Source organism: Sapajus apella, unplaced genomic scaffold (assembly GCF_009761245.1).
Source record: "Sapajus apella isolate SASKATOON/1434 unplaced genomic scaffold, GSC_monkey_1.0 scaffold33, whole genome shotgun sequence".
Taxonomy (NCBI): Eukaryota; Metazoa; Chordata; class Mammalia; order Primates; family Cebidae; genus Sapajus; species Sapajus apella.
In genome coordinates, this window is record NW_022436973.1 from 15,573,509 (window position 1) to 15,597,246 (window position 23,738).

General features: G+C 46.2%; 1 protein-coding gene across 5 annotated transcripts in view; it reads left to right on the forward strand.

Annotated features, from left to right (window-relative positions):
* Positions 1-19,958, forward strand: part of JAG1 (jagged canonical Notch ligand 1) — a 36,290-nt gene extending 16,332 nt beyond the window's left edge. The window contains exons 5-26 of one of the 5 annotated variants that reach the window (XM_032295408.1): positions 1,303-1,363; positions 5,130-5,260; positions 5,804-5,923; positions 6,386-6,499; positions 7,711-7,824; positions 8,433-8,546; positions 8,961-9,007; positions 9,339-9,512; positions 9,938-10,088; positions 10,947-11,111; positions 11,625-11,738; positions 12,243-12,356; positions 12,456-12,569; positions 12,734-12,850; positions 13,322-13,349; positions 13,810-13,895; positions 15,078-15,191; positions 15,779-15,888; positions 15,978-16,211; positions 16,428-16,559; positions 16,749-16,899; positions 17,695-19,958. In XM_032295408.1, coding sequence (XP_032151299.1) covers positions 1,303-1,363; positions 5,130-5,260; positions 5,804-5,923; positions 6,386-6,499; positions 7,711-7,824; positions 8,433-8,546; positions 8,961-9,007; positions 9,339-9,512; positions 9,938-10,088; positions 10,947-11,111; positions 11,625-11,738; positions 12,243-12,356; positions 12,456-12,569; positions 12,734-12,850; positions 13,322-13,349; positions 13,810-13,895; positions 15,078-15,191; positions 15,779-15,888; positions 15,978-16,211; positions 16,428-16,559; positions 16,749-16,899; positions 17,695-18,152 — 2,963 coding nt within the window. In that variant the 3' untranslated portion in view covers positions 18,153-19,958. The remainder of the gene's footprint in view (positions 1-1,302; positions 1,364-5,129; positions 5,261-5,803; positions 5,924-6,385; positions 6,500-7,710; positions 7,825-8,432; positions 8,547-8,960; positions 9,008-9,338; positions 9,513-9,937; positions 10,089-10,946; positions 11,112-11,624; positions 11,739-12,242; positions 12,357-12,455; positions 12,570-12,733; positions 12,851-13,321; positions 13,350-13,809; positions 13,896-15,077; positions 15,192-15,778; positions 15,889-15,977; positions 16,212-16,427; positions 16,560-16,748; positions 16,900-17,694) is intronic. The other 4 variants (XM_032295409.1, XM_032295411.1, XM_032295412.1 and 1 more) reach the window with 4 other exon arrangements.
* The last annotated feature ends 3,780 nt before the right edge of the window (positions 19,959-23,738 follow it).

The following is a 23,738-nucleotide window of genomic DNA, read 5'->3' on the forward strand; positions in this document are numbered from 1 at the left end:
TTCCTACTGGTGTAGGACTGAGCCCACTTTTAGTCTCTCTGCTGTCCACTGTCCCAGCCCCTTTACAGATTTCCGGGATTCCAATTCATAGCAACTTGATGGGTAATTCTGTTAACTGTATAATATCCTCTCATGAGCAGTAATGGACTCTGCTTATTTTACATAATAATTAGGTAAATTCTTTATGATAAACTCAATTTCCAAATGAGTTTTTTCAACCAGGACAGAGGGGTGGGGCATGGGGGAAGGAATTTGCAGGTCTCCCGGGCAGTACTGCTTTCTTAAATAAGTGGAGACAAGAGTTTTAGAAGGATGGCATTTCTGGAATTCAAATGAAAGGGGAATTGATCAACATATTTTAGTGTGTTTTAGAAATTAAACGACCTAACATTTAGTATGAGTTTTTTGTTTGGTGTTTTTTTAAGACAAAGTGCTTGCTTTGTCACCCATGCTGGCATAATCATGGCTCACTGGAGCCTTGAACCCCTGGGCTCAAGCAGTCCTCCTGCCTCAGCCTCCCAAGTAGCTGGGACTGTAGGCACATGCGACCAAACCCAGCTTTTTTATTTGTGTAGACGGAGTCTTGCTCTGTTGTTCAGGCTGGCCTCAAACTCCTGGCCTCAAGCTATCCTGCTGTCCCAGCCTCCCAAAGTGTTGGGATTATAGGCATGAGCCACTGTGCCTGGCCTTATAAACTGACATTTTTAGAAAGTTACTTTGTTTGTTTTAATGAAGTAGAGAATTGCTTTGCAAGGATACTTTACAAAAGTCTCACCAGATCTGGCCACTAGATTAGCCTGCCCAACAAATCCAGCCTGGTTGGCTGTGAGTCCTGTGGAATTTTCGAAACCAGGCATTTGGTATGGGGGGTTTTAAAAATGCTGAGGCTTATCTGAACGTGTCCTGATGGGACAGAGTGGGTGGGATAGAGAAGGATTATCTATACCTTTTATCTTCTAGTCAAGAGGACATGGACAGAATGGGAACTGCCTAAGCTCTGCTCAAGGAGCCAGGGTGGCCATGGTTTAGAGAGGCTGGACGAAGGTCCCCTTCCCTCATCAACTTGCCTGCATTTTGTCCCCAAACAATATCATGTTTTGAGAGGATCTGCTAATAAGACCTTGAGGTTTAAAGCTGGTTTCCTTATTTGGGCCCCTCCTGTCTTCCTCTCCTTACAATGGACTTGATATGAGATCCTTAAAATTGTGGATTTTGCAGGCTTTTAATGCAGTGGGCTGTTCTCATGATGGTGGCGGTGCAAAGAACAGCGGCGTGCTGACTTGTCCTTCTGCTTTCTTACAGCTATTTGCCGACAAGGCTGCAGTACCAAGCATGGGTCTTGCAAACACCCGGGTGACTGCAGGTAAATAAACTGGTCTTCTGTGAGATTTTTTTTAAAATTTTTTTTTAAAAATTAAGAGAGGGACCAACTTTATTGTGAATATGCCTCTTTTTTTCTTGGAGAACAAGAAAGCTTAAAAAAAAAGAAATTCAGATAGACACGTCCGAAGCTTATTAAATTATACCAGCTGTCTGGTGGAATGCACACACCACTTCTCTCTTGGAATAAAAAGAAACCCTTTGGGTATAGCCAAGTGACTTCATGTATTAACTGTTCTGTAAATTGATAACACATTTTTATAATCTTCCCTTAAAGTGCTAACGGGCTAGATGGAGGGATGTGGACTTGTTTCTTTGCGTATCTCTCCTCCTCTTCCACCAAGGTTTTCTTCTCCCAGCCCCCTCCCCCACTTTTCCCACCAATAGGCGAAAGTCCAGCATTCTTTAGAATGGGATTAGTACAATCTCCTGGCCCCTTTGCAGGCGGGAGCTGGGTTGGTGCTGAGAGGTTAATGGCTGCCCTGGAATCTTGTCAGTTGAGCCTGATGAATGTAGACTTTTGCTGCAGGCCTTTGAAGTCTGTTCTTTTATGGTTGAGGAACAATGTAGAAGCCAAAGGGAGACCTGCCCTGACCACTTCACAATGGCGGGTTTTGGAACTTCTTGAAATTTATATTACACCAATTTGGGAAAGGCCTATTTCGGGAAATATTGTTGGTGTCTGTGGCATTTTGGCAGTCTTATGCTTTACTCTCCCTCCTCCCGGTTTTAAGTAGTAATACTAAAATGGATCCTTTGGGCCTGTCACTTTTGCCCCAAAAGCTACTCTGACATGAGCAAAGGGAAGCTTATGAAACATAGTCTAAACCAGTACATCCCAAACTGATGTTATTTGGGGCTCTTATTAAAACGAAAGTCCTGATTCTATAGGTCTGGGTTGGGCCCAGGCTTCTGCATTTCTAACAAGCTCCTGAGTGATGCTGCTGATGAGATCACACTTAGGGAATCACTGCCCCAAAACCTCAGTACTCAAAGTCTAACTTCCAGAATTAATAAGGGAACTGTTAAAGTGCAAGTTCGTGGGCTCCATCCCACCTCCGCAGAATCCCAGTTTGGCCCAGGAGTCTGCATTTGATAAGCTTGCTGCATGACTTTGCTCCTTAGTCAATTTTGAGGCTGCTGCTTTAAAAACTATCTGTGGCCTTTACCTTTATGATTCCACCACTCTGTCTGTTCCCTCCCATGCAAGGGGTAACATGGAACTCTGAGGATGGAAGTAAATTAAGAACCGGTTGTACTGAATTGTCTCTTCCTACATTTCAGAAAGATAGTTTACTTCCTGGAAGGCTGAGGGGCTTCACCTGCTGTCTTCCCATTGGTGGCAATGGACTGTAGTATTTAACAGCATTGCTGTCAAATGTGGAGCAGGAATCCATCTACCTTAACGCTTCCTAATTAAGGGTGTCCCGGAGAAAGTCTGAATGGCAGTGCTATTAGTGATTCCAAGCCTGCTCCCTGCTCAGATGGATATCAGCGGAGGCCGACTGTGATTTGTGCTGCTGTCATCAGAACAAACACACAGCTCTGCAGGGGAGGACCCTCCCAGCCAGAACAACAGGCTTTGTTTCCAGAATTTAGCCCTTTCTCTTTCGAAGTCTCGCCTCCCGCTCCTTGCCCAGACACGCACTGATGGCCTTATTTACTTAAGGTGCCACTTTCCCACACATCATTTGCATAGTCTCCCAGCCCAGTTTTCTCTCCCTGCCTTGAAAGAAAGTCAAAACAGAACCTTCAAGCTGAGGAAGTTCAGGTTGTGTCCTGCTGCAGAAATAGTTGAATGGCAAGTTACCTGCAAGTTGTCTTTTGGATTATGTATTACACAGGTTATTTTTTTTTTCACCCCCACATGAGAAAACTTTACTGGTTTTTGTTGTTCCCTAGTAGACGGAGTCCCTTTTCCTGGGTACACATGCTTGCTTATTGCAAGCCTGCCAATAATATCAAACTTAATTATGAATCATCATCTGAAGAAAGTCACTTCAATTTCTCATGAGAATCTTAATCATATATTATTAAACTGGGATAACTTGGTTGGTGCCTCTTTGAGGGTCAGTATTTTTATTTGCTTTCTTTTGAAGTCACCCATGGCCTCTTGTGGTTGCTTTTTTTTTTATGCTTGGGGATTGAGGTCTCATTAATTAGGTGAGGTTAGATCCTCAGCTGCCTCTCCTTGCCTTTATGAGGCAACTTGAAGAAGCCTAGTGATCTAGAATTTGGAAGAGATGAAGGGAGAATATTGCCATTTCGTAATCAGTTCCCTCTTACTGTCTTTCAGGCTACAATTATCAACCTTGACAGAATGGCTACCCCCCTACCTCCCACTGACATGGGTGTCCACTTTTTAGAAATTATTTAGATTGTGTAATTTTGTTCTTATCTTACTCCTTTAGTCACTTGTCACTTTGACATTCCCTTTTACATAAACCAGAATCCAGTGTCTAACTTTAAACCACAGATTCTAGCGATTCTTTGCATGTGGGTGTGCATGGCGTGGTTTTAGAAGTTAGGAAGTGGTTAGTCAGTATTCTCAAGGGTTAAGTTGACTCTCAGCCCTGGGTGATTAGCTATTAGCTAGATCCCTATAATTTTCCCATGACAAGGATTTGCTAGCCTGCCTCCAGCTCTTGGGAAACTGAAAGCCTTTCCTTCTGGGGAGTTGGAGGTGGGGTGTTTTTTTGTTTTCCAGAGTTACAGCTGAGCAGCTTAGGGGGTTGGCACTGATCATGGCTTTTCCCAGGTCCCATTCTGGAGACATGTTGCCCATTCCACCCGCACCCCACCCTCCACCAGGAGGCTAGTTGGTGTTTCTCCCTGCCTTCCCCCACCCTTGTTAAAGCTTGGCTCTTGAGAAGGCAGTTAAAGTTTCAGAGAGCTTGAAACTTGAAGGGAGGGTGGTTTGAGAAGCTGCCTTCTCTCCCACCCCAGGTGAAAGTTTTTGTTTTTGTTTGGGGATCAAAGGCAATATTTGGCCTCAAAAGAGTACGATTAATCAAGATGCTTATATAAAAGAACCTCAACTCCCCTAATACTAAAAAAATTAAGCAGACTTTTTTTTTTTTTTTTTTTTTTTTTTTTGGCAAAGCAAGAAATCACTACAAATTAGCACACAGTAATGGGACACAAATTATAGAGCTGGTTCCAAGTGTTGTCATTTCCTTCCCCTTCCCTATAGAAGTGGTTTTAGAGATCCTATCCTGGCCTTTGCCAAGGGAGGGTGCCCCCTTTTTTTTTTTTTTTTTTTTTTTATCATGATGAGGCAGTTTCCTGATGCACTTGGTGGCTTGTTGCATTTCTGTGCTTTGGGGTCGTGACCTTCTGTGCAGACAGAGCAGAGCTGCCAGTGCAGTATCTGCAGAGACTTTGGCATAGCTCCGTTGTAGTCACCAGGAGAGTCCTTTCCTCTACGGTCTGTGTCTGTTGCAACTAGGTGTGTGGGTTGATTTATTCCCTGCCTCCACCCTTGGCTTACTCGTGTTGTCCCGAGAAGAGCGTGGCTTTGTGAAGGGTATCCCCAAACAGCCCTCGTTTTGTCAGGAGTCGGCTGCGAGGGGACCTCAGCCCAACTGTGAAAATGTTTGTATGGAGCCCCTGATGAGCCTTGGGAGTCTACCATCCTGTCCTCAGAAACATAACAGAAAAAGCCTGGACTTTGCAGTCTTTTGTTTGAATTGTACAGGACTCTCTTAATGTACAAAAGGCTGACCTGGAGGTGTGCTATGTGTCTCCAGGTGCCAGTATGGCTGGCAAGGCCTGTACTGCGATAAGTGCATCCCACACCCAGGATGCGTCCACGGCATCTGTATCGAGCCCTGGCAGTGCCTCTGTGAGACCAACTGGGGCGGCCAGCTCTGTGACAAAGGTATGGCCCTTAGGGATGAGACCCTGGGTGGGATGTGGGCCTCAGGAGGGGTGTGGGATCTGGGGGTGGGATGGTAGTCATTTGGTTTTTAATTTTATTGGCAGGGGCTTTTATTCTGAATTCTCCTTGAATGCTGTGGGGATTTTCTGGTTTTCTTTTTAAAAGATGATGGGGCTGGCTGGCACGGTGGCTCATGCCTATAATCCCAGCACTTTGGGAGGCCAGGGCGGGTGGATTACCAGGTCAGGAGATCGAGACCATCCTGGCTAACATGGTGAAACCCCATCTCTACTAAAAATATAACAATTAGCTGTGCGTCGTGGTACGCACCTATAGTCCCAGCTACTCGGGAGGCTGAGGCAAGAGAATCGCTTGAACCTGGGAAGGTAGTGTTTGCAGTGAGCTGAGATTGTGCCACTGCACTCCAGCCAGGGCAACAGAGGGAGATTCTATCAAAAAAAAAAAAAAAAATGGGGCTAGAAACATGGCCGGTTTGCCATCTTCACAGGTATCTCTTAGTGACGTCAGTATTTTTTTTGGCAGATCTCAATTATTGTGGAACCCATCAGCCGTGTCTCAACGGGGGAGCTTGTAGCAACACGGGCCCTGACAAATATCAGTGTTCCTGCCCTGAGGGATATTCAGGAGTCAGCTGTGAAATTGGTAAGTGGTCCAAGCTGAATGAGAGTCCTTTGTCTAATTTTTCTGTACTCAGCTTTTTTTTTTTTTTTTTTTTTTTTTGTACTCAGCTTTTAAAAAATATACTTAAGGACTTAGGAAAAAGTGAAAATAGTCTCCAAAAATAGGAATTATTCCAGCCATTCTGTGGGCCTTTGTAACTTCCAAGTCCCTGAAGTTTTTTGGGTGATGTTGATTCACAAAGGAGGCAGCGGGAGATGAAATGACCCCAGCTCCGAGATGTCTTGGAATGTGGTTAGAGACAGCTCAGCGAGAAAGATGACTTCCTTTCTTTCCTAGACACAGCGGGGTTATATCACACGCTTTCTTTTGGTTTTTGACATATGCCTGCGCTACAGTGGCTGCGGTGTGGGATTTGCTTGCAGGGGGAGTGGGAGGTAGGGGTGCACAGGCATCCCTTGCTGATTGCCATCCTGGTTTTTGCAGCTGAGCACGCCTGCCTCTCTGATCCCTGCCACAACAGAGGCAGCTGTAAGGAGACCTCCCTGGGCTTTGAGTGTGAGTGTTCCCCAGGCTGGACCGGCCCCACATGCTCTACAAGTAAGTCCAATTTTCAGCCTGTGTCCATTCTAAGGATCCTTGTACCAAGATACCACGATGAGAAGTACCTAGGCTTGTCCAGTGTGAATGTCTCAGTGGGAGAGGGGCGGCTGCAGGCAGAAGTCTGGCAAGCAGGCTGGTGGCTTGTGTGTTTGGAAGTCTCCCAGCACCCGCATCCTGTCCCACTAAGGTAGCGCATGTATCTGTTCTTGGAAGAAACGTCCTCGTGGAATCGCTTGTTCCTTTGCATCTGCTTCCTGGAGCTGGCCGCCTTCCAATTGTGGTTATTCTCCTTGCAGCCATGGAGAGGCTGCCTTCAGGGGAGGTTGTCACTCACTAATGAATTTTGTCATCGGGCCAGGGGGCCCCAAAAAAAGAACCTAGCCTGCAGAGTTCCTTTGGCTATGAGACAGGGTTGTGTATCAGAATCACCTGGGGTGCTTGACGGTGTAGATCTCTGGGTCCCCCCTATTCCCTCCAGAATCGGGGAGTCCATGGTCTTTGATAAACTTCTGGAATTCTGCAGTGCAGCCAGGTCTGAGAACTGCTGTCATCAGCACCCCAGGTGTGGTTAGGGGTGTGGATTTCTGGGGTCAGATTGCCTGTGCCGGCCCTGGGCCCCCGCCTATCATTTGCGGAACTCCAGCAAGCCACATAAGCTCCCTGGGCCCTCTTTAAATGGCACGGTAGCAATTTCCATCTCTGAGGGTTGTCATAAAGACACAAAAGTGAATACTTCATAAAGTGTTAGGAGGTCTCTCTGGTCAGAGGAGAAGCGGAGAACGCAGCCTCTAGGTGTGTTATTTTGGGCAAACTCTGTAAGCGAGTAAGAGGAATAACGTTTTCCACCTGAACTGTTTTTCCTTACTTCTTAGCTGCTTCTGAGCCATGATGAAACTTTCCTTTAAAAATCAAGATTAGGCAGATAGAGATGTCCTGTGTTCCCATTGGGCGGACGCTCTGTCAGTATCCAGCTGTCTTTCTCCCCCACTGCTTAGGTTGGGGATTACATGAACTGGGGCAGTGGGGGATTTAAAGCTAAAATCAAGGCTTCGGCCTTATCGTCACTGTCCCGCTTGTCCTGCTGTAGCTTTTTTTGTAGCAGGTGTCTGGCTCTTCAACAGCCCCTCATATGAGAGGTGATGTTAAATGATCTAATTGTCAGGCAGATTGAATTAAGTTGTCAACCCCCTCCTTTTCTTGTTGACCAGACATTGATGACTGTTCTCCCAATAACTGTTCCCACGGGGGCACCTGCCAGGACCTGGTTAATGGATTTAAGTGTGTGTGCCCCCCACAGTGGACTGGCAAAACGTGCCAGTTAGGTAAGAAAATCCCTGCGACTGTAATTTTTATACCAAGGTTGGCTTTGACAATCAAAGCCATCACGGAAGACGAGCGTGTGGCCGGCAGTGTGAGTTCACACTCCATCATGCTAAGAAGTAATTTATTATCAAAAGTCTAGCAGGCCTGGGAGAAATAACTTGAATGCAAATGGGCTAGCTCTTTTAGGCCCTGTGGGAAAGTCGTGGGATTCCTTGAACCATGTCAATCGTCTGTCCGAGGAGTGTTCAGCTGGGTTCCAAACGGGGATGATCTCATGAGGAATGAGCTGTCTGCATTCTTTTTGCCACATTTAAATCCCAGCAACTAGGCTGCGCTGGGTTTTGCACAGAAATGCCTGGTGGCTTTCTGCTGTTCTTTTGGGGGCTGGTTAACCAGCAGCTGGAAAGTTATCAATTAGTGTCCTTATTGGATAGCGGCTACAGAGAGGGATCAGATGCTTAAAATAAAGGGAACTGCTAGTATTTTTATTTAGCTAGCTTATTAAAATCTCTCCTGTCTCAGACAAACTCTGGCCTGTTCTTTTTTTCAAGGTTGGGGAGATGGGGGTAGAACTTCATTTCTCATGCTCATCCCCATCTCCTTTCAGATGCAAATGAATGTGAGGCCAAACCTTGTGTAAATGCCAAATCCTGTAAGAATCTGATTGCCAGCTACTACTGTGACTGTCTTCCCGGCTGGATGGGTCAGAATTGTGACATAAGTGAGTGACTTTGTTTCCATTTTGATTTTCATGAAACTTGGATGCTGACTTGCCTTGCTGGTCCACACTGGGGCTCCGGTCCTAGGACCTGAGCAGTAGAAGGAAAACCTTATAGTGGGAGTGTTTTTTTGAGAGGGAGTGGTCAGTGCAGCAGTGAAAACATGCACTTTATCAGGCTCATTAGCTGCTAAAACCAGCCGTATTCCGATAATGTGGCTGAAACAATGATGTGAAGTTTCACTCCCTCAGTCTGGAAGAATTAGGGAGGGTCCCCACCCAGTGTAATAACCTTATCACACGGGAAGCACACAGGAAATCTGATTTGAAACTTATCTATCCTGAGCTGAGAAAGCTTTTCAATTAAGCCCAATTTCACTGTAAATTACCTCTTTAAAATGATGACTTACTTTTCAGATATTAACGACTGCCTTGGCCAATGCCAGAATGATGCCTCCTGTCAGGTATGTAAATCTTTGCTTAAAACTTTGACAATTGACAACAAATCTTTAGACTTGTGTGATACTGGGAGAGCTCTGTCCCTGTGAGATTTAAAAATATGGGTGAAAAATGAGTCTCCCGGAAGTTTCACTGGGGCTCACGTTACCCCAGCCTCGTGGGAGTCATTTTGAAGGCATGCATATAGAAATTCCTTTAACCGTTTTGAGAGGTTTTGGCATTTGGCTATTTAGTGAACCAGCTGAACTGCAACAGTCATGCTAAACCGCTGAAGCCCTGTGTTTGTGGAACACAGAGAAAAAAAAGCATGTGTCTCTCTCCCCTCTTCTCTTCCAGGACTTGGTTAATGGTTATCGCTGTATCTGTCCACCTGGCTATGCAGGCGATCATTGTGAGAGAGACATCGATGAATGTGCCAGCAACCCCTGTTTGAATGGGGGTCACTGTCAGAATGAAATCAACAGATTCCAGTGTCTGTGTCCCACTGGTTTCTCTGGAAACCTCTGTCAGGTGAGTGGTGGCAAAACCTCAGATGGTCAAGTTTTTATAGCAGAGCCACTGCGTTCTCCGCTTCCCCTTTACCGCTCCCTCAGCTCTTATGTCTGGAATTTCATGATGTCTATTAACATCCTATTAATGAGAGAGTCTCTGCTAGACAAATGCTGGTGGAAGGAGATATTGATGAATTTTCTTCTTAATGTCTTGGCTTTGTGTTCGTGTGGTTCCCTCTACCCCCTCATGTTCCCTCTCCCAGTCTGCCCCATTGTTTCAAACACTGGACATCAGCACTCCCTAGGGCATACAGACGTATAGCGTGTCTCCTAAGAGAAGCAGAAGGATCTGTCGGATTCCAGTGTCTGCTGCCCAGAGAAGTTATTGTGACACCTTGGTTTTACTCTGATCCCTACCCTTTTCCCTGTTCCTGATATTTGCAGCTGGACATTGATTATTGTGAGCCCAATCCCTGCCAGAACGGTGCTCAGTGCTACAACCGCGCCAGCGACTATTTCTGCAAGTGCCCTGAGGACTATGAGGGCAAGAACTGCTCACACCTGAAAGATCACTGCCGTACGACCCCCTGCGAAGGTACCTCCCTTCCCCCAGGACATGGCTGTCTCCAGACTTTCTCCTTTGGTCCCCACTTGCTACCACTGCCCCTTGCCACTCTTCAGAAGTAATGTATTGGTGAGGAGGACCTCTAGATTGAAATCATCCTGTCTGACTGTGTAGAGAGGCCACAACACGTGGAAACAATCTATTCAGGCCTGCCAGTGGGAGAGCCATGTCTACAAGTAGCCCAGGGGAGAGAATGTGAAATCCATTTAGCATTCCTGTTCAGGGGTGGGCTGATCTGCAACGCTGAGGCAAATGCCTGAGAACAACACTGTCAACAGAACTTCCTGCAACGGCGGCGGACAGTGGGAATGTTCTGTATCTGCATGGTCAGGTACGGTAGCCCCAGGCCAAGTACCATGTGACTAGTGCAACTAGAAACTGATTTTATTTCATTTTAGTTCATTTAAATGTGAATAGCCACATGTGGCCAGTGGCTGCTGTTTTAGGGTAGCACCACATTTAAAGTTTTTATAAGGCTGTCCTTGAGCCCTGCTTAAGTAAAATCAAGAAGGAAGTAAAGCAGGTCCTTTTTCCTTAGCAAGTGTTCAGCAAATTGAGTAGATGTCAAAGGTAGGATAAAGGGGACCCACAAGCATGTGGGTTTCCTGGATGTGGAGGGAGAAAATGCTTTAAAACTCTCTGCCTGGAGTCTCCACCTTGCCTGTCATGTGACGTGGCACGTAGCGAGTATCTTGGCTTCCCTGGGGTGTGTCTCATTAGCCAGAGGGTCCCTGTCTCCAGGAAAGTGGGCTTGGCCCAGGCCCTTGGCTTAGGAACCCCGTGTCTGTGGGTGCATGGCTGTGATCTGATCCCACGCCTATCTTCTAGTGATTGACAGCTGCACAGTGGCCATGGCTTCCAACGACACACCTGAAGGGGTGCGGTATATTTCCTCGAACGTCTGTGGTCCCCACGGGAAGTGCAAGAGTCAGTCGGGAGGCAAATTCACCTGTGACTGTAACAAAGGCTTCATGGGAACATACTGCCATGAAAGTAAGACTCCCTCATCAGGGAATGGACCAGTGCTTCCCCAGCCTGCCCTTGCCCCTCCCTGGGATCACTGGTGTTGAAATTGTTTTAATCAGAAACAGTAAGGCTGGGGAGACCGGTCGAGGTTTATCCTCACAACTGGGATCTAAGACTGAGGTCGTGTTTCAATTGACCAGATCACTCTGCCTCCGAGCCTCCGTATCTATGTTGGAACATTCTGGAAAGTTGCTAGATTGGGCGGTTCCTCTTTTCTATAGGAGTTTCTTCCCCACTTTCACCAGGTATAGGTGACTGAATACCCAGGGGAGGGCGTTAAATTAAGTGGGTGAGGCACTCTCCAGAAGCCTCTGCTTGATAAGCCACCTGTCTAATTTGAGAAACAGCCTGGATGGAGGGTAGCAGGTGGAGGTGCTGGGTGCATTGTCAGGAGGCAGCCATGAAAACTGTCAAATGGTGCTTGTATATGACTTCACAGGTCCTTCAGTTCCTTTTGTTTGCTTTCCTTTTTTTCCATAGATATTAATGACTGTGAGAGCAACCCCTGTAAAAACGGTGGCACTTGCATCGATGGTGTTAACTCCTACAAGTGCATCTGTAGCGATGGCTGGGAGGGGGCCTACTGTGAAACCAGTGAGTCTGCCTCTCTCTGGGGAGCTCTGGGATGCACTGGTCATGTTGAAGGGATCCTGCTTCAACTTGGGAAGCTTTGCTTTGTACTGGAAATCTCTGGAAGCCAGACCCCAGTGATTTCTGCAATGAGATAGTATCATTTGTGTCTCATTTGCATTTATGAGTACTGACGACAGCTTGTGGGGAGCAACTTGTGCTGAGGAGCTATAGAATTACACCATTTAATAATGATAACAAATATTCCTGCTTGGAAGGAAAGTCATATTTCTATTGTGATTTTCATGGGACTTCCAGAGGCCCACCCCTATCTTGCCTAACTTGTGGCATTCAAAGTAACCTGGTTGGGAGCTCCTTTATGGAAAAGGCTGATGGTGTTAAAGTACTAGGACAGTGGCTGTTCTCAGAACAGGGTGTTGGATGTAGCAGTAGGAAAGGCTTGGCTCTCACCTGTAGTGAGTGGTCCTGGAATTCATCTTCAACCAGTTGTCGTCTCCTTGATTCTAGATATTAATGACTGCAGCCAGAACCCGTGCCACAATGGGGGCACGTGTCGTGACCTGGTCAATGACTTCTACTGTGACTGTAAAAACGGGTGGAAAGGAAAGACCTGCCACTCTCGTAAGTGGTAGTTGGCCTTGGATTCTCTCTCTGGGACCCTTCCCTCTGTCTTCTTTGGGAGGGGGCCACTGGGACTCACGCTGAGATATTTTCCTCCAGGTGACAGTCAGTGTGACGAGGCCACGTGCAACAATGGTGGCACCTGCTATGACGAGGGGGATGCTTTTAAGTGCATGTGTCCTGGCGGCTGGGAAGGAACCACCTGTAACATAGGTAACTTTCTGCCTTACGTGGTATCTGCGGTGGGTGTGGCCACCTGGGCGTGTCTGCTGGGTAGCCCCTGGAGCTTATGATCACTTCTCTGGGCCTGGTTCTTGCCCCTCCAGACTGTTTCTAGATACTCAGGGAGGGTGGTCATGTCTGCTCTTATTTTATAGCACGAAACAGTAGCTGCCTTCCCAACCCCTGCCATAATGGGGGCACATGTGTGGTCAACGGCGAGTCATTTACGTGCGTCTGCAAGGAAGGCTGGGAGGGGCCCATCTGTACTCAGAGTGAGTGTCCTCCCCCTTGAACTCTCCCAGGGCTGTCGGAGCAGATCCTGACACCCTTGGGGACTTGCAATGGAAACCAGAAACAGAGCTGTTTGATGTCTGCTTTTGTATCACCTGGGTCTGCACTAATGACTTGATGGGATACAGCCCTGACCTGGGCATGAGAAAGTCGCCAATGAGATAAGTGGAGACAGATGGCGTCTTGGTTCCTAGCTCTGGGTCTGACCAGCAGCCTGTCTCCTTCCATTCTCACCCCCACCCCTGTCCCCTACCGGGCCTCTTCCTGTGTACATGTGTCCCACAGCCAATGAAACTAAGTGTGGTGTGGGCCTGGTTCCAATTTAGCAAAGGTATTTTGCTGGTGTGAACTACGACTTTATCATTGGGGTATTATGGAAATACGTGGTGGTTTTACTTAGGGCTAAGACCGCTTTCCCTGTTGAAGGCCTCACTGTTGTCTTTTCTCTGCAGATACCAATGACTGCAGCCCTCATCCCTGGTAAGTGTGACATCCTTTTAGGCCGGCACTTGTCCAATGTCGTGTGGGTGGGAGTCACCCAGGGATCGTGTTTAAAATGGAAGTTCTGAGTCAGGAGGTCTGGGGTGGGGCTTCAGACTGCTTTTCTAACAAGCTCCCAGGTGAAGCGATCCTGCTGCTCTGTGGCCCACACTTTAATTAGCCAGGTCGCGTCTTCATTTAGAGCAGTGATTTTTCAACCTTGGCTGCACACCAGAATCACCTGGGGAGCTTTTAAAAATCCCACTGCCTGGGCTGCAACCAAGACCTATGATTAGACTTTCTGGAGGTGGGACCCAGGCATCAGTATTTTTAAAGCTCCCCAGGCACTGGCCATGGGGTGAGAGCCATTGACTGTAACTGGTGTGATGACATGGGAGTGATTGCCAGCCAGAGTAACGGACTGGGAGGTCAGTAACCAAGGCGGTCTTTGCTTTCTTAGTTACAACAGCGGCACCTGTGTGGATGGAGACAACTGGTACCGGTGCGAATGTGCCCCGGGTTTTGCTGGGCCCGACTGCAGAATAAGTAAGGACTGTCCCTGTCTGGTTTTCCTGACAGCTTTGCCCCTTCATTCCATGCCACAGCCTGAGCTTTCATCTTTCAAAACAATTAAAGCCACCATTCCCTTTAAGTGGCTCTCGTAGAGCAAATGATCTCCCTCCTCCAGCTGGGATTAAGATACCCCAGGCTGTATCCTCCCAGGTACCTGCTGGTGGTTCCCTGGGTGGTGTAGGCCTCCTTGTTTTTGGGGAGAGAGTGCCAGCCACAGAATTGGATGATCAGTCTCCACTGGGGTCCTGAAGAAAGTGTGTGCGTTTCCCCATGACTAACATGAAATTATGGGCAAGCCAACTAGCCGCAGCTACCCTGGTATAGGATACAGCTGATGCAAACGAAAGGGAGGACGACTGGCTTCCAGAGGCTGGTCTGTGCTGGGTCTGATCAGACCCTGGAGAAATGATTAAAACAAGAAAATAGGAGCAGGCAATGCAGTTTTTTAAGAAGCTTAAAGTGTATTATTTTGAGCCTTTTCTCTACTTTTTTACGTGTTCTTTCTCTTACAAAACAAAAAAGGTGCTAGAGTAGTTATGGCTTTATTCTTATACCCAAATAGTCTGAAATCTTACTGGTGCTTGAAATCCAAGTCTGGGATTAACTAGTCTTCAGCACTCAATGAAGGCAGGTTGTATCTGTTTCATGTTTCTAAATAAACAGTTGGCAAACTGTGGCCTGGGGGCCGTATCCAGCCCACTGTCTGTTTTTATAAATACAGTTTTCTTGGCACACAGTCACACATTCATTTACATATTGTCCACGGCTACTTTCATGATACCACAAGAGTTGAATAGTTGTGACAGAGACTATATACCCCACAAAGCCCAAAATGTTTACTTTCTGATCCTTTCCAGGAAACTTTGCCAGATTTGCTGTAAATTGTACTGTCAGAGAAAGGAATCAAATTAAAAATTGCTGCCTCTCAAAATGGTTCTCCACTGTTAGAAGTCAGGATGGTGGTGATCTTTGGGGACCAGTGATTGGAGGTTTTTGCAATAGATTATCTGTTTCTTTTTTGGGGCGCTGTTTACCTGAGTGAAAATTCATCAAGCTTATGATAATATGCTTTCCTTGTATGCTCTGTCAGTAAAAACAATCTCAAAACATTGCTATATACCATCAGACCCTAAACTTGAACTCCATTTCTCCTAGACATCAATGAATGCCAGTCTTCACCTTGTGCCTTTGGGGCAACCTGTGTAGATGAGATCAATGGCTACCGGTGTGTCTGTCCCCCAGGGCACAGTGGTGCCAAGTGCCAGGAAGGTATGTGTGCCAGGCTCCAGCTGCCCATGGGTCTTCTAGGGTGAGCGGGCTTTACAGTCACCATTTTGACTCTTCACAAATAAGCTACTGTGCTCAGGGAGGGAACACAGTGGGGGCTGCAAGGAAAGGGAAACGTGAAGAGACTTCCCCAAAATGGGTAGCTGTTGTTTTTGGTCAGCTATTGCCACAATACTGTGTACCAAGCCATCCCAGACTGCTGTGGCTTGCAGCAAGCATTATTTTTACTGCTCATGATATGCAGCATGGGCAGACTGTGCTGTGCATTGGGTTCAGGTGGACCAGTGGCTGTGTCTGGGGTATATCCTTTCGTCGCAAATGGTAGGCATACCAGAGGCTGGTCAGAGGCTCTGCTCACATCACATCTGCCAGTGTTACATTGTCCAGAGCAGGTCATGTGGCCAAGCACAGCCAGCAAAGGCAGGAAGTACACATGCTTGTTACTGTGGGAAGAATGATCTTCACATGGCAAAGGGCACACGTGTAACCATTTCATAGCAGGGACCAAAGAAGTGAACCCTGATCCGGTTCACAGAAAAGTAGACTGCTCATGAGTCTCCTCCTGTCAGTTTCAGGAAGACCTTGCATCACCATGGGCAGTGTGATACCAGATGGGGCCAAATGGGATGATGACTGTAACACCTGCCAGTGTCTGAATGGACGGATTGCCTGCTCAAAGGTAGGACATGATGGCTGCTGCAGTTCACCTGTGTTCTGCAGTCAGGGGTGAGCATGCCTGCTAAGCTGCCAGCTTCTGTTTTTCTCCAGGTCTGGTGTGGCCCTCGACCTTGCCTGCTCCACAAAGGGCACAGCGAATGCCCCAGCGGGCAGAGCTGTATCCCCATCCTGGACGACCAGTGCTTCGTCCGACCCTGCACTGGTGTGGGCGAGTGTCGGTCTTCCGGTCTCCAGCCGGTGAAGACGAAGTGCACCTCTGATGCCTATTACCAGGATAATTGTGCAAACATCACGTTCACCTTTAACAAGGAGATGATGTCACCAGTATGTAACACTTTTTTTTTTTTTTTTTTAATTTGCAATGGTGGACGTCTGCTTGCTTTAAAGGAGGAATGTCATGAGCTAGATTCTACTTCTCCCTAGTGTAAATTCCTATCCTATAGCAAAGTGAGCTTGAACTTAGCCCAAACTCAGAACATCTCAACCTTTTGTTTTTCCTCTCAATCTTACATGTGTGTGGATTTTTAAAAATTGTTTCAGGGTCTTACCACTGAGCACATTTGCAGTGAATTGAGGAATTTGAATATTTTGAAGAATGTTTCCGCTGAATATTCAATCTATATCGCTTGTGAGCCTTCTCCTTCTGCGAACAATGAAATACACGTGGCCATTGTAAGTATACGACCCTTTCATACCTCATTATTTGACTGCAAGGCAGTTAACAAACTTTGGTTAACTAATGTCCAAATGGAGCAAATTCACTGACAAAAAAGCTTTACAGACACAAATTGTCAAGTAATTTTGAAGAAAGGCTGCTTTGAATATTCCCCTGACTCTCAAGTCTGACAATTCTTTTTCCAGTCTGCTGAAGATATACGGGATGATGGAAACCCAGTCAAGGAAATCACCGACAAAATCATCGATCTTGTTAGTAAACGTGATGGAAACAGCTCATTGATTGCTGCCGTTGCAGAAGTAAGAGTTCAGAGGCAGCCTCAGAAGAACAGAACAGGTAGGTGCTGAGTGGAAAAGTGATGATCGTCAGACAATCTCATTACACTAGTCAATAAAGCCATCAGGTGGGGGGATTACCTGGCAGTGCACCACTCTCACAGGAGCTCCCAATTTAACTGAGAACTGAGGCCAGCCTACCCTACTGAGGTCACATGGCCCATGGAAACAGAGGTCTGCTTCCTATTTTCCTTCCCAACATGTTGTGCAGGCTTCTCTCCAGAACAGGTATTGTGCCTAGATCACAAAGCCCTAGGACACTGCTTGTCCTTTGTCCTTGAGCTTGAGGCTATACAAAGCCTGACTTGACATTTTGGTATCCTGGGACATTGCAGCCTCTGCTGAGCTCGATGACCCTGCAGGATGTCCAAGCTTCCCTCCTGAGGATCTCGAGCACTGTTTCAGCTCAGAGAGATTGGGCATGGAGCCATGGCGTGTTTGGGCTGTCTGTGCTAATTTGAATCGGGTTTCTAGTTCTGAAAACCGATTCCTGTACTGAGATGCCTCAGCAGCTAGACTTAACAAGACACTGCTCTCCCCATGTGAAGTCAAAGAGCCTGTGGATAACAGTCTCTCCAGGGATGAGAGTATCAAGGTCTACAGGGGCCTGATCTCAGCATTTGCATATCAAGCTATGAAGTGACCACATGCAATGACGAAAAGGGACTTGTCCCCAAGGCTCCTGTCTTGGGGACAAAGAGCAGGAGAACCACTGTTGGTATTGTTTTGTTCCCGTGATGATGCTTTTTTTTCTTTCTTTCTTGGAGAGTTAATTGGTTTTGTGCCTGCCTTACAGATTTCCTGGTGCCCTTGCTGAGCTCTGTCTTAACCGTGGCTTGGATCTGTTGCTTGGCGACGGCCTTGTACTGGTGCCTGCGGAAGAGGCGGAAGCCAGGCAGCCACACACACTCAGCCTCTGAGGACAACACCACCAACAACGTGCGGGAGCAGCTGAACCAGATCAAAAACCCCATTGAGAAACATGGGGCCAACACGGTCCCCATCAAGGATTACGAGAACAAAAACTCCAAAATGTCTAAAATAAGGACACACAACTCCGAAGTCGAAGAGGACGACATGGATAAACACCAGCAGAAAGCCCGGTTTGCCAAGCAGCCAGCATACACGCTGGTAGACAGAGAAGAGAAGCCTCCCAACAGCACGCCGACAAAACACGCAAACTGGACAAACAAACAGGATAACAGAGACTTGGAAAGTGCCCAGAGCTTAAACCGGATGGAGTACATCGTATAGCAGACAGTGGGCGCTGCTGCCGCTAGGTAGAGTCTGAGTGCTTGTAGTTCTTTAAACTGTCGTGTCATACTCGAGTCTGAGGCTGTTGTTGACTTAGAATCCCTGTGTTAATTTAAGTTTTGACAAGCTGGCTTACACTGGCAATGGTAGTTTCTGTGGTTGGCTGGGAAATCGAGTGCCGCATCTCACAGCTATGCAAAAACGAGTCCACAGTACTCTGGTTGTGTGTCCCCCTGCAGCAGACAGGTCTCTGATCAGGCTTCCAGGAGCCTGCCCAGTCCCCCCCCCCCCCCCCCCCCCAGTCTTTGAGCTCCCACTTCTGCCAGATGTCCTAATGGTGATGCAGTCTTAGATCATAGTTTTATTTATATTTATTGACTCTTGAGTTGTTTTTGTATATTGGTTTTATGATGACGTACAAGTAGTTCTGTATTTGAAAGTGCCTTTGCAGCTCAGAACCACAGCAACGATCACAAATGACTTTATTATTTATTTTTTTTATTGTATTTTTGTTGTTGGGGGAGGGGGGACTTTGATGTCAGCAGTTGCTGGTAAAATGAAGAATTTAAAGAAGAAAAAAAATGTGTCAAAAGTAGAACTTTGTATAGTTTATGTAAATAATTCTTTTTTATTAATCACTGTGTATATTTGATTTATTAACTTAATAATCAAGAGCCTTAAAACATCATTCCTTTTTATTTATATGTATGTGTTTAGAATTGAAGGTTTTTGATAGCATTGTAAGCATATGGCTTTTTTTTTTTTTTTGAACTTTTCTCATTACTTGTTGCCTATAAGCCAAAATTAAGGTGTTTGAAAATAGTTTATTTTAAAACAATAGGATGGGCTTCTGTGCCCGGAATACTGATGGAATTTTTTTGTACGATGTCAGATGTTTAAAACACCTATATAGCATCACTTAAAACACGTTTTAAGGACTGACTGAGGCAGTTTGAGGATTAGTCTAGAACAGGTTTGTTTTTTCACCTTTAGACTTGAAGAGAGACAGGTGATCTGCTGCAGAGCAGTAAGGGAACAAGCTGAGCTATGACATAAATAGCCAAAATGTGAGTGGTTGAATATGATTAAAAACATCAAATTAATTGTGTGAAGTTGGAAGCACACCAATCTTATTTTGTAAATTCTGATTTCTTTTCACCATTCGTATGTAATACTGAACCACTTTTAGATTTTTTTTTTTAATCTGCATTTAGGGAGTATTCTAATAAGCTAGTTGAATACTTGAACCATAAAATGTCCAGTAAGATCACTGTTTAGATTTGCCATAGAGTACACTGCCTGCCTTAAGTGAGGAAATCAAAGTGCTATTACCAAGCTCAAGATCAAAAAGGCTTATAAAACAGAGTAATCTTGTTGGTTCACCATTGAGACCGTGAAGATACTTTGTATTGTCCTATTAGTGTTATATGAACATAAAAATGCATCTTTGATGTGTTGTTCCTGGCAATAAATTTTGAAAAGTAATATTTATTAAATTTTTTTGTATGAAAACATGGAACAGTGTGGCCTCTTCTGAGCTTAAGTAGTTCTCCCCGCCTTGCTGTGAGCTTCTGCCACCCCACTGAGTCTGTTCTGGTAATCGGGGTATAATAGGCTCCGCCTGACACAGGCACAGAGGAAGAACTGAAAGGCTTTTCAACCACAAAACTCATCTGAAGTTCTCAATGACCTGGGGCTGCTGTGAAGCTGGAGCTGTCGGAGCCCCATCTAGGGGAGCCTTGATTCCCTTGTTATTCAACAGCAAGTGTGAATACTGCTTGAATAAACACCACTGGATTAATGGCCTGTAGTGTAGAGATGAATTGTTTGTGAGCAATCACGGGAACTGGCCACCGCACTGAAAGCGTTTTCAAGGGTTTGGAATTGGTATTGGGAAATGAGCAGGGAGATTTAATGTCTTTTTTTTTCCTGGCTAGATGCATATTCATGTCCTGTTTTAAGGGTGTGGTCTGAAATGACTCTTGCGCACATTTACCCGTGGGGTGGTTTCCTTTCGGCACAGGAGGTGGTAGTTGCAAGCTTCTGGTGTTCCGGCTCATCTACTCATCACCTTGTTCCCAGGAATGAGTAGTTCTGGCCTCACCATGCAGCCTTGGAGTTCTGGTGTTCTGCTCTTCCGTGAGGTTCTAGAGTCAGGCTGTCCCCCACCTGTAATGGGCGGGAGAGCTCTGGTTCTCTCACTTGTGGCTGCTGGAGGCCCTGCCCCCACTTGTGTGGTGGGCTGTGGGGGAAGCTTTGCCTCTGGCACCTCTGCAGAAGGATTGAACTGTGGTAACCAGCACATGGACAGCTTCCAGCAGCTGTGCAGAGTCACCAGGAGTTCCCTGCTTCTGGTTAGGAAAGCCAAAGCTTGCCTTTCTCACAGCTGTCCCCCAGCACTTCAACGATCAGGCCCATCCACCCACGTCTGGTTTTCATACAACTGGCACAGCAAACCTTGAATGGAGGAAAAGCTGATGGGGATGTTTTTCTTTATTCTTGGGGAAGCTTTTTTTTTCGTCTAGGCTTGGAGTTGTGTTCTCTTGATTAAGAATGGCTTTAAGTGCCCTTGGCTCCTTGTTCGTTAGCAGAGGCCATCGAGGGATTCAGGCCCTAAGAGTGGCCAACACTGTTTTGGCTCGTTGGGGAGGTAGCCTGAAGGACCTGGGCAGCGAAGAGTCTAGGTTTCCATGACATCTCCCTGCCCTAGCGTAGCTCTGCTTGGCCACTCATGTCTGCCAGTAGACAGCTGGTTTCTGCAAGGTGGGCTCAAAGGGAGGGAGAAGTGTGGACTCTACTAGCCAGGAGACATTTTGCAGTACTGGAGTCAAACACTATCCTGAAGCAATACCTTGTTCTGGTGGTTTATAAACTTGGATTCTGCAGGACCCCAGAATTCTTTGGGTAGCTGCCAAATGCTGTTGTGCCAAGAAAAAAAAAAGTTGAACGAACCTCTGCAATTCTTTATTCCAGGAGGGAAGGGATCTTGGGATTAATGGGTGTCGTCTTATCTCACCTTCTGTCTGGGACACTCTTGGTATTGGGAGGGCATAGATCAGGCTCCTCTGGACATGGCTCAAGTGCCAGGACTTTAATTGTGAAGGGTGGTTTTTCCCCTTCCTTCAGAAAGAAGGAAGCAAGCAGGCAATGGTGCTTTGGTTATTGTGGGGTTAGGGAAGTACAGAGGAAGAGACTCCGTGCCTTTACCATTCATTCATTCCTCATGAATGCTCTGGACTCTCTTTAAAGGGGCCCTGGAAGAAATAATTTTCAGTCCAGAAACTTGGCTAACTAGAACTCTAGCATTAGAATATACCATGAAATTCCAGGAAAGAACACTGAAAGTTGGATTTTTTAGAATGGGAAGCCCTGTCCTCAGATTCTAGACTTACATGATGTAGAATTTTAGGGTAAAGATGTATCTTAATTGACTAAAAGCCAAATGACACTGATGAATTGCGAGAGGGTTTACAATTTTAAGATGCAGATTCCCAGGCCTGATCCACGACCCCGTTATATCAGACGCACCAGAAGTGGAGCCTGGGAATACAAATTTTTGACCAGCTCACTCTTCCTCCTGCACTCAGCACAGTAAAAATTGGGAGCAACTCTGCTAAAGTACTACAGTACCAGCTCTTCATTAATTATAATGTTTTTCCTCCTTGTTAAACTGAATTAAATAGCCTGGAAGCCAGTTTGTTGCTAAATTGCCACCTGACATCATTTTTAAGTAAAATAATTACACTGCCCCTTAAGCAAGTTGTGGTCTAAGTGCTTCATGCCTATATTAGCTGATCTGAGGGGTCAGTGAGTCAAAATTAACTTATTTAGTAATATTTCTTAGGTAGCAAGGAGCCACATGGGCCAGAGCGTGGGTTTCCCACCTTTCTAAATGGCTTACACCTGTCTGCTCCATAGTGAGCAAGTGTGCAGCAAAAAACCAGTTGCCTTTAAAGGGAAAAAAATCTACAAGCCTATCAGGCTTTGAAACTTGGGCTGAGCAATGCTCCACCATTTCCGTTTCAACTGTGAGTCTCTTTTTTGCCTCTACTGGGAATGAGAAACAGGAGTTCAGAGGTTCCTGGTCTGGGAAGATGTACAAGCACATGGGTTATGGGAAGCCTCCTCCTGCTAATGTGTATTTATACTTTGTAAGCTCTGATTCATCCAAGCATTGGAACAGAAATCTGCTTCCTGAGGTTCTGTTTTTAAATAGATAGTTTGCAAAAACAACAATTATTTTTCTTAACATTTTTTTTCCACCCCACAAGCAGCTAAACATCCTGGCTCAGGGTATGTCAGCAATGCCAACAGACAGTTCGGTTATCTGGGCTAGAAGGATGCCCTGAGGCAGTTCTCTATGGTTCTGGCCCCAGAAGTCTTAAAAAACAAAGTTTAAAAACCATTAAGGCAATCTTGTTGCATCACTTCAAATCCACCAGGTATTTCAGGGTCTATTAAAAATAACGAATTTCCGTTTGTGAGCCACTGCCTTCCAATGGCTGTTAAAACTAAGAGCAGGTTGGGGGGAGTGGTGATTGTCGGGCTGCAGTGGTATCACTGCCTGGAGCTGAGGAGCCTAAACCCCGAATGGCACCCTCTGAGATCATGTCAAAAGGGTGTGGCTCTCTTGCTTTGGACATATATTCTGCCTGTATTACTTGCTCTTGCATGCTGGGCATAACCTTCCTGGCTTAGAGTGCGTTTCTTTCAAGTCCAAGGTAGCTTTTACGAGTCTCAAATTATGTATCATTATGCATGAGTCCAGTGTTAACCTGTGATAGGCAAGTCAGGAAAATTAACCTGGAGAATAAAGGCTCTTAAATCCAATAAGAACCTTGAACTGAGGTCTGCCTGCTACCTTCTCCAACCCACTCCCACTGCAAATATCCACACCAGGGCACCCAAGGGTTGAATTATCCAGAAAGCAAATGCAGTTGCCAGCAACATGAAAGTAACAGCTTTGTTTTAAAGAGAAGAATCTTGGCAGGGCTGGTGGGGCTCATCGGTGATCCCAGAGCAAAATGCAAGTTTGCAGCTGGCTTCCTAATCATTACTCAGGCAACCAAACAGGCTGGCCCCTCTGTTCGGCACCTGAAGACTGAAAAGCTGCTTTATTTTATCCTTGCCGAGATATGTGCAGTTGAAATACCTTCATCATAGACTCACAGGATGTTAATGCAATCAAGGGCCTTACCCATCAAAGGATCTAACCCCCACTACTTTCCCGGAAGAGTAAACTGAGGCTCAGAGAGGTTCAACGACTTGTCCGAGGTTATACAGAGATTTCTAAACAGCCAGAACTACAACTTCGGACTCCTCCCTCCTGGGCTGCTGTGCTTTCCGCCTCTTCTGGGAATTTGCTAGGTTTATGTCCGGATCCTGCCCTTAGTGTGATTTTCAAAGGTGAAGCCTTGGGAGATCAGCACTTCACAAAAATGGATGCAAAGGCTCAAGGGAGGTCACAGGAAGTGACTGCTAAGACAATGTTGTCAATCTGACCTGGTTTTGCCTAGAAAGTGACATCTGTATAAATCCGGGAGCAATAGGTGTTTTCTGCATCAAAGACAGATTAAGCCCTAGCTC